A 9,372-nucleotide genomic window follows, 5' to 3' on the forward strand; every position below is an offset into this window, starting at 1 on the left:
CTGTTTGCACTGATTTATCATCACAGATCTTCCTTAACGCGCTCTAATGTACTTTACCTCTGGTATTTGTATGTGCGTGAGCTCTCTCTCTTTTGTGTAGTTGTGAAGGATGTTTGCCAAACTGAAATGACAAAATCTGATGTTCTACCTCACTGGAATGATTATGTGTATACATTTGATAGAATGCATATTAATGTGTCATTAGTGATAGTCTGCTACAAAAGCTAAAAATAGAATTTCAAAAAATCGTATCTGACCCAGTTATTTTTGTCTAAATTTTATTTCACCCAGCAAGAGTTTTGAACAACACATATGATATTTCTGTGCCTGAAGACATGCAATAGTACAGCAGAACTGTCCGACAGTGTGAAAGTATGCCATTTACATTATTATGTGATTATATTAACATTGGATAGCATTGGATTATACCACACTGTTGGATAGTAGTCCATGATCAGGAGGGTTCCCCATTGGTGCAGACCCGTGAGACCTCCCAGCCTCCAGTATAAGAGCTCACATCACCACCCTTGCAATGATTGGGCCAAGCTGCCCCGATAAAGGGAAGTTAACATAATGAAAAATACATGATGACTCATACAGAAAGTTCCTCGTGTTCAGCTCTCTTGTTTACTGTCTCTGTGGTATTCTTACCACACCTGAACGCTCTGCTATCCAACCACATGCGTGACACACTGGATAGCCACAAAGATGTCTACACCCAGAAGTTCTGTTGAAAAAAAAAACAAACTTGGAGTTTCTTTTTGATTAAACAATAGCAGAGAGGTTGGATGTTTCATTGAAATTAAAACTGGAAATTAACACTCCCAAGTTCCTGCAAAAAAGTGTCATGTACTCTGCAAGTAAACCAATATACATACACACACCCGAGCAGTCGATCCCACAGCCACTGCAAGTCTTGCTGGGCGTGATTCCATCAAAGCACTGGTGACGACTTTTGATCTGGAAGATGACATAGCTTGTAGAGCCGTCTCTACACACTAAAAGGACAGGCAGAGCCCCAAGAAGATTTAATCAGTCAAATAGAGAAATTGAAACACCTGATTCCATTTCAAACTTAACTTCTACTACAAAACCATAAAATGACCAGATGAAATTAAATCTTTTCCCCTGCCTAGGTGATCATAGCAACCTGTAGTTAGTAGTTAGGGCCGTGTTTAAGAGCAAGATTTTTTTTTTTTAATTTATGCTTTGATTTGCTTTTCTCTTCCCCATAGATTATCCATATGTGTGTGAGCACACAGCATACTTGTTAAGCAAAGTTAATACTCAAATTAAAAGGGTTCTCTATATCACCCAGAGTTAGGAAACCTGACCCCTTTGTAACCATCCATTCCAACAACCTTTTGGGTTTTCACTAGTTCATATCACTCAAAGGTTTTGGCGCCTGCTGTAGCCAAGACGAGGAGATATACAAAAGCCTTCATTTACCATGGACAGACAGATTGATTAATAGCCATCCTCTGTGGTAATCTGTTGCTTAAAGGACTGTTTGAACAAGATGGTAGCAATTTCAGGAGCAGCTCAGCATGCTCATGATCATTTTGAATCACTGTCATTTTGAATCAGTTTGTCTTGTGTTTGTTATGATGTTTTTCTCATGCTTGAGCTCTGTCACATTTCAAGTGTTTGAAATTAAATGCAGTTAATTAAATTTGACATTTTGACTGTTCAAGTGATACATCTATTTTGAGACCTACGGGGACAGACAGAATAAATTACTGGAATAGAATAGTTTGCTATTTCAAACTAAACCATAGTTAAAATGTGTCATAGTCCAACTTTTTAATAAAGTGATCTGTAAGACACTGTGGTATGTGAGTTTCTAAAATAATGAATGATTCAACAAATTTTGAAAGAGACTGGGTATAGTTGTTGCCTAAGTTGCAGCTGCATTAGTTAGAGAAACTTTAAAATGATCCTGGATTAAAGGTAGCGTTGTCACAAAAAAACTGTAATAGGAAGGAGGAACAGTGGCTGCAAATTAACCCACAGGGACAGAAAAACTGTTACCAGAATAGGGGTTAAGAACTGTAAAACAACATCCCCATAATAACTGCAAAAAAACAAAACAAAACAAAAAAAAAAACTTAAACAAAAACTGTGTGTCATTTAGTAATATCCATGATATACTTAGATTCAGTAATATCTATGATATATAATTACAATAACTGGTAATCAGTCTCTCTCACCTCAGTCACTCCACACTTTGCCTTGGCCTCTCCAGAACACTGGATTTCTTATCCTTCAGCTATTCTTATACATTTGCAATCACTGTGAGTCACACACAGTAGGACAGTGAGCTCCCTTCCAGCTCCAATGACTGTGTCTCCACCTGCAGGCAGGCCGGCTGTCTTAAGACCCACATCAAAAAGATCAGCCACACTTCATATTCCATGATGTCAAGGAGCACCAGACCCACACAGCATTCAGTACACATACAGCCAGGAGAAATCTCAAACTTGTTATGATCAGTAGGCAATACTGGTACACCTCAAAAAGATAGCTGAGGACGTCAGCATTTTGTGCTTTGCTATAGTCATCAACATGGAGTAAAAACTTCCTGTTAGAGTCCTCTGGAGGATCATAACAGCATAACATACTTTACCTGCAAGAGAATACTGGCCTTACTAATAAGTACTATCCAGTTGAAACTGGTTATGGTAAAACACCAGCAAGCCACTGGAATTCAACACAAATTCAATGGAAGACAAACCATAAACCCCTCAGGCCTGATCAAAGGCCTAATATAGAACTGATGGTTCAATTTCGAATAGAACCCAAGTCCCAGTCAAATCTGTGCCCTCAGTATCAAAGTCCCCTCAAAGTATGAGGTTTGTGATTGACTTGCTGTGCATTAGACATCAGTTTTTTGGAGTGCCTTGGCTATCTTGTCCAGCTGACTTTATTACAAGCAAACTGAGAGGACTCTGATTATCGGGACTTGACATTCAGGTAGGTTTACCAAGTAACTGGTGTAAATACAGTACAACAAACCCAAGCTAAGACATACTCAACAAACATCAAGTAAAATATTTTTTTTATATGGTCAAACAACAGTTCCTTTTCAGATCAGCATAGGGAAAGAGCCACCATTAAACATACAGCCATCCAGTGTTTAACAAATTTGCCATGAAAAAGTGGTGGCAACATGGTGACGTGTTATTACATTGAAGACAGTAGATGAGCATGTGGAGCTTACTATCCAGCTTACTACCTCTAGTTTACCGCCTCTGGTCCATAAGTTCTATTGGAGTTTTTTGTTTTTTCTATGAACCATTATGTGTCACTTACTGGCTGAAGAAGGTACACACCTGTTTTACAGGTAGAAATGAGCCACAACATTCAGCCTTCTTACGACTACACTAAAATGCACGATTTGAGAATTTTGACCAGACAAAACTGATCAAATTTCAAGTATTTGTAATATGCAAATCTTGGAAAATTACCCTATAAAACACACACACAAAACAATTTTATGGCATAGTGTTTTAATAGTGATGCAAAGTGTAAGATTGAACTTAAGACAGATAAAAGAACTGCTGGGCATACAGACACATAGTGAAAAACAAAACGCTTCAAAAGCAGTAGAACTACACAATACAATATTAATGAGCCTTACTGTAGACCATCAGTTTTCAAATATCCTAAATAAATAACAATGCATTTAACAAAACAATGACACAGACAAAATTACATAGGAGCTTTTGAGGGAGAAGTTCTTTCCTTACTGAAGGCACTGCAACCGGTGGTGCCAGTTTGGATGCCTTTTTGCAGGACACTTGTTATGAACCTGTCAAGCAACATTAATATAATCAAAGAAACCTAAATTCACTAGGGTTGAATTTTCAACTTTGTAAGTCTGTCATGGTCCTGAGCTGCTACATCAACTCCAATACTTTAAACTATACTGTGTAGCAAACCTATTCCAGCACTACTGGGAAGATTAGTTATGAATTTCATTGACCAAACAGAAGGGATTTATCTATGTCATTACAGTGTAGCATTTACCCATTTAAAATTACAACAAACCTACACACAGTTATAACAATGTATTAGCACGGCCTTTTAAAAACAATAAATAATACAAGTTAAAACACTTGCATGAACAAACTGTCAACAGGAAATGTGTTCAGTTTCACAGCTGAGTAAAATCTGAGAATCCTGAAATGGCAAAAAAAGAAATAGTGTCAATCTGTGTCATTGTACTTGTCTATTTATGTGGGCCTAAAGTGGAGTTAGGGTGTTTTGTTTATACATCTTTACTCTGAATAACATAAGTCCACATAGCTAAAATTTCAACTATGACTAGAACAATAGCAAAATTTCAAAAAAGGAGTAAAACCAAAACAAATACTTGCACAAAAAGGGAGAGCAAAAGATATAGGCGGTGTGAAAAAAAAAAGATTAATATTTTCAAAATAAATTACAGTGCAAAAACTAGGCCAAGAAGGGGACTGGTGTAATCTTTTTACATCTGCATTAAAACAGCATTATCATTATTACTACTACTACTACTACTATTGTTATTATTATTAATAACAATAACAATAATAATAATAACAATAATAATAATAATAATAATAATAATAATAATAATAATAATAATAATAATTGATGTTGTTTTCAGCCTCGATGAGAAGGGTGTTAAATATTGATTAATATTCTTGTACTTAGCAAGACAACAAAACAAAGCCAAAATATCAAGCATAAAGAAACTGCAGCTGATTGGGAGAAAACTTGGAGAGTGATTGTCTGGTGTCCAAAGTAATGTAATTACAAAACTTAAATCATCTATCAAGCTTCCCAGGACACCTAAGGTTCATCCTTTGGTTTTTATAGCCATTTATTCAAATGCTGCACACAAAAACATTGGTGAAAATCTATCTGCTAACACAAACTGATTTATCCTCCATTTTAAAAGAAAAAATGAAACTGGAACATGAATATTATGCGTGGATCTGAAAATCGTCACTAAAATATTTTCACCAGTATCCTGCAGAGTAGCAAACTCTGAATGAAGGAATGGAAGGGAGATTAATTCTGTATATGAAGAGCTTATCTCACTCTCTGAAGATTAGCCTCTCCCTGTTTAAATCCTCACACAGGAGTTTGTTTTAAATAACCTGTCAATTGCGTAACAGTCAGTGTTTCACATCAATAAAGATCTCTCTCTCTCTCTTTCTCTCAGTTGACTGGAGCACATGAATGTGGAGGTGTGCTGACCCAAAGGGATTGTGCTCAAATGCAGATGCTATCTGATGCTAGTCCTGTGATAAGAAACAAGTTTGCCATGTCAGGTGGGCAAAAACTTTAAAGGTTGTTAACAGTGCAACCCAATGCAGAGCATGATACAATTTTCTGCATTAGAAGCCTTTTGACACATCCATGGTGACCAATTTTCCAAAGGTTTAAGATTTCAACACACGCACGCACACACACACATAGAACAATAGCAATTTTTAAGCTTACAGTTATTGCTAATCCTGGATAACCTCATCCTCACCCTAAAAAGTACCCCCCCCACCCTTACCTAGACCTATTTAGCAAATTTTGTTTTGTTCACAGATTAATATTTAGGTTAGTCTGGCTCTGACAGCCGCTTCAGTGCCTTGTGGTTAACAGTTCTTAAAATGACAAGAATTAGTGGCCAAGAGATGTTGTATTAGGGAACTGCCTATAATCAGAGTGGAGCAAAACGCAAGGCCCATAAAATAGCAACCAAAATCCTGTGGGACCAGCTGCTATGTGCATGTGACAGGGTGTTCAGCTTCATGTCTTATTTCGGGTGAACATACGCTCTCCTCGCAGGGTCAGGTGCTGGAGCTGATACTGTAACACCTCCGTGTCTACTGGTTCTTTGAGGCTCATCTTGTCTAGGTTGAGGTAGTCCAGAGATTTCGAGTGCGCCCGTTTGCCTTTGAGAAGGCAAAGAGGCAGGGGCCCATGCAAGACCCTACTGGGTTCTCCTGCCGCCGTCACTGATTTGAAGCAGCTGTCACCTGAACTGGGCATGCGCCTCCGACGGCGCCCGTTGACAGCAGGGATGTCATAGGGCTGGTAGTAGCGGCTCTTGGCTTTGTAGATCCGGGAGGCTCTGTGCAAGCCCAAATCCACAGGCTTTCTGACAGGGTTGGGCAAGGCCTCTGTGGTGGTGGGCTTCTCTGGGCTCGACCACTTGTGAGCCAGTTTGAGAAGCTCCTCACCAGTGGTAAAGCCCACCAAGTAGTTGGAGTTCATGTGGAGAATCTGGTATCCTGAGACAGTACTTTTGATTGGGGAGCATGGGGTGCTGGAACAGCGTGGTTTTTCCTCCTCAGGCTTCAGTGTGGCTTTGACTTCAGCAGCAGGTAAAACAGATATGGGTGTCCTGGACACACCACTAACATCCATCTCCATTTTTACAGACATGACCTAGCTAAAGGAAGAGAGAGAAAAGCAGAAGGAGAGAACAGGAGATTCAGAGATGTACTTCAGCTCTTTTCACTTTAAAGCCTCAATAATAGTAATAGATTAAATCCCTTTGGAAGGAAACACACAGCAAAGTCACGTTTATGGAAGTTATAATGAGACAGAAGGTGACTACATTACATCATCAGTAATTTAAGCCCTTTGGGCTTGACCTTCTAAAATGTGAGTGGTGGAAAAGGCATATGAACGAGACTACCCCCTCCCCAACTAACACAAACAAGAAAAAACAATAACACTCCATCACATCATCCCTCGCATGCCTTGAAAGTGACTGAGCCATAAATGGTAGTAAATCCATCTAAAGCCGCCCATCTCTACAATAACACAAGCATATGGTCATGTGTGTGGCTCTGCCAAACGTGTAGTGAAAAAACAGCAGTGGAGCAGAGGGACATTTCAGCACAATATCAAAACAAAAACAAAACAAAAAAAAAAAAACAAAAAAGAAAAAAAAGAAACAATAACAGAAGGACAAGGAATATGTGTGACAGGACATTCACTTGTGTTTCAGGAGCTACAATCCAAACCAGAAAAATGAACTGAAATTAATTTTTCTCAGAGAAAAGAAACAGTAGGTTGAGAAGACTGGATAATTCATTCAAAATGTGGGTGAAGACTTGCTCCCGTTGTCAGTGCTTTCATTTGTTTTTCATTTGCTAGCCTAAATGGCACACATATGAATCTGGGCTAAAATGTTACAATGATGGGGCAGTACACTCAAAAAAATTCAAATTATAGTATCAGTAGTGAAGCCTGAATAAAGGTAGCCTGTGTGATGCATATCTGTGTGCATGTACACATTTGAATATTTTGAGGAAAACCCTTCAACCAAATGATTTTTTTTTATCTAATGTCATTATGATTTCCTCTTCTATCAACACCTGATTATGCCCTAATCATCAGACAGATGCTACATTGCCTATATTTCTGGTATTTACCAGGTTCTCAGATTTGTGAATTCCTGCGGGCACACATTTATAATACATTAAGGCATAATATGTCTTTTGTAAATCAGTGTGAGAGACAAGATCACTCTTAAAAAAAGAGCCATTCGTACGGTCATGACCACCCAGTCTCCCTTCAACGTGTTCCATTTTATCAGTAATCGTATCACAAAGGTAAAGGTGTATTACCATACTAAGCCGTTTTTCGATTACAGATGGTAAGGATATTTTGGCTGGTTCGGTGAAATGTTTTAATGAGACGCCAGCAACACTCCTATAAATAGAAATATTGTGTTCGTGTAGACTACAGCCTGTATTTCTGGAGAATTCTAAATAGGAAAAGATAGCCCTGTTATCCTGTCGCTAACATTTCTCGTAGACTTTTAAAACATGACTAACACGAGCTGGATAAACCACTCATTGTAGACCAACCTCAACATGTTGTTGCTCATGATGTTCCCATGTTAAGCGTCCGCGGGGAATGTTTCAGTTTAGCCTACATGATATCTATGACATATTTTGTACGACCTTTTATAAAATCAAACAACCAGTAGAAAATCGAAGAATGTTTCAGGTTTAGAACCAGCGAACACTTAATAATTCGAAACCAATATAGTGGTTCGAAAAATTTCGATTTCGCCCCTATCTCCTTATTTTGTGTCTGGCATCGCGAGTCGAGAACACCTGTCATTGGTTACTGCGCTCCATGTTACTGTATGATTACTAATAGTAGCCTGCAGGGTAAATAAAATTCAAAACAACTGAATCGCGTAATTTCCATCACGATTGATAATTTTATAAGGTGTTTACTGGTTTACTGCAATAATAATTAGGCTGCAATTTTCGTTTTTGGTCACTCATTGGTAGCAAGCTAGCGAGCAAACTCCATTGTGAGGACAGGCCAGTTCCATCCTGCTACTGAGAGGAGTGGGTCATTAAGTCCCTCTAAAATATGTGGATGTGTCGACGGTTATTATCGATCATAAAGGTTCGCGGTGTATATTATATATGGGAAAGTGTTTCGTCCCTGTAAAGATGTCTTCTCTCGTATATTAACATCATCTATTTCAACAGACCACAGCAAATGGCTGAATGTGAAGCTGCCCTCCATTACAGGATTTATGAGCATAATTCAAGAATAGATACATTATAGTGCACTGATGAATATGCCTTGTAACGGCTGACTAACAGATAACTCATAACTGAAAGAATGAATGAATAAAAGTGAAAACAGACCTGTTCGACTGCTAAGCCAGCACTGTCCTCACGCCTTCTCTTGACTGCCAGAACCTGTCAGTGTAGTAACCCGCTCCCAGTCTACGCTTCCGACAATTATCACGTGACACAATGAAGTAATGTGGGCATGACCTCAGCTCCACGAATGTTAGGTAAAGAGAATCAGCGGAAAACCATGGCATTGCCAAACACCACCGGGGTTTTATGTCACCAGAAAGCACACCAGACAATCCCTTATCTAATGAGCAGTATCGGTCACTGTTTTGCGCCTTAAAAAACAATACAATTATTTCCCAAATTTATTACACATATACCAAGGAAAACAGTCTATGCTTTGATGTTTGTGTTTTCCTTGATTCCCTCCTTTTAAGATCATAGTCCAGTGGAATCCTAACCGCCACCAAAATACCTGCAAAACCCACTCCTTGAAAAATATCATAATGACAGTCCAGTTGATGACAACCGCTGGTGAGATACAAGGCGAAAGGCTACAAAACAGTTCATTTAAGCAATTTATCCAATTATCATGAAATTCTAACAATTTAAAAATCACCACAGGTTCTTTTCAACTGCTGAACTTCCACCAATGAATATACCAAAACAGAAAAAGAAAGAAATCAATATCTATACTCATTCGTACAACAATCTGCGGCCCAAAGATTGAGAGAACACAAGTTTTGTCGAAGTTTATTCCCAATATATA

The 9,372-nt window shown here is 38.5% G+C and overlaps 1 protein-coding gene and 1 pseudogene across 1 annotated transcript; both read right to left on the minus strand.

The window, feature by feature from the left end:
- Positions 1-454: 454 nt before the first annotated feature.
- LOC115806999 (lysozyme C II-like) lies at positions 455-1,445 on the minus strand (annotated as a pseudogene).
- A 4,345-nt stretch (positions 1,446-5,790) lies between these two features.
- Positions 5,791-8,744, minus strand: macir (macrophage immunometabolism regulator). Its single transcript, XM_030770260.1, has 2 exons — positions 8,670-8,744; positions 5,791-6,436 (listed from the first exon to the last, which is right to left on the minus strand). The coding sequence occupies exon 2, from the start codon at positions 6,427-6,429 to the stop codon at positions 5,791-5,793; it is 639 nt and encodes a 212-aa protein (XP_030626120.1). The 5' UTR covers positions 6,430-6,436; positions 8,670-8,744.
- Positions 8,745-9,372: the final 628 nt, after the last annotated feature.

The sequence above is a fragment of the Chanos chanos genome, chromosome 3, assembly GCF_902362185.1.
Source record: "Chanos chanos chromosome 3, fChaCha1.1, whole genome shotgun sequence".
Taxonomy (NCBI): domain Eukaryota; kingdom Metazoa; phylum Chordata; class Actinopteri; order Gonorynchiformes; family Chanidae; genus Chanos; species Chanos chanos.

What these genes read in the sequence shown, in the direction of transcription:
- macir (XM_030770260.1), bottom strand. Translation starts at nt 6,429, where the DNA reads ATGTCTGTAAAAATGGAGATGGATGTTAGTGGTGTGTCCAGGACACCC.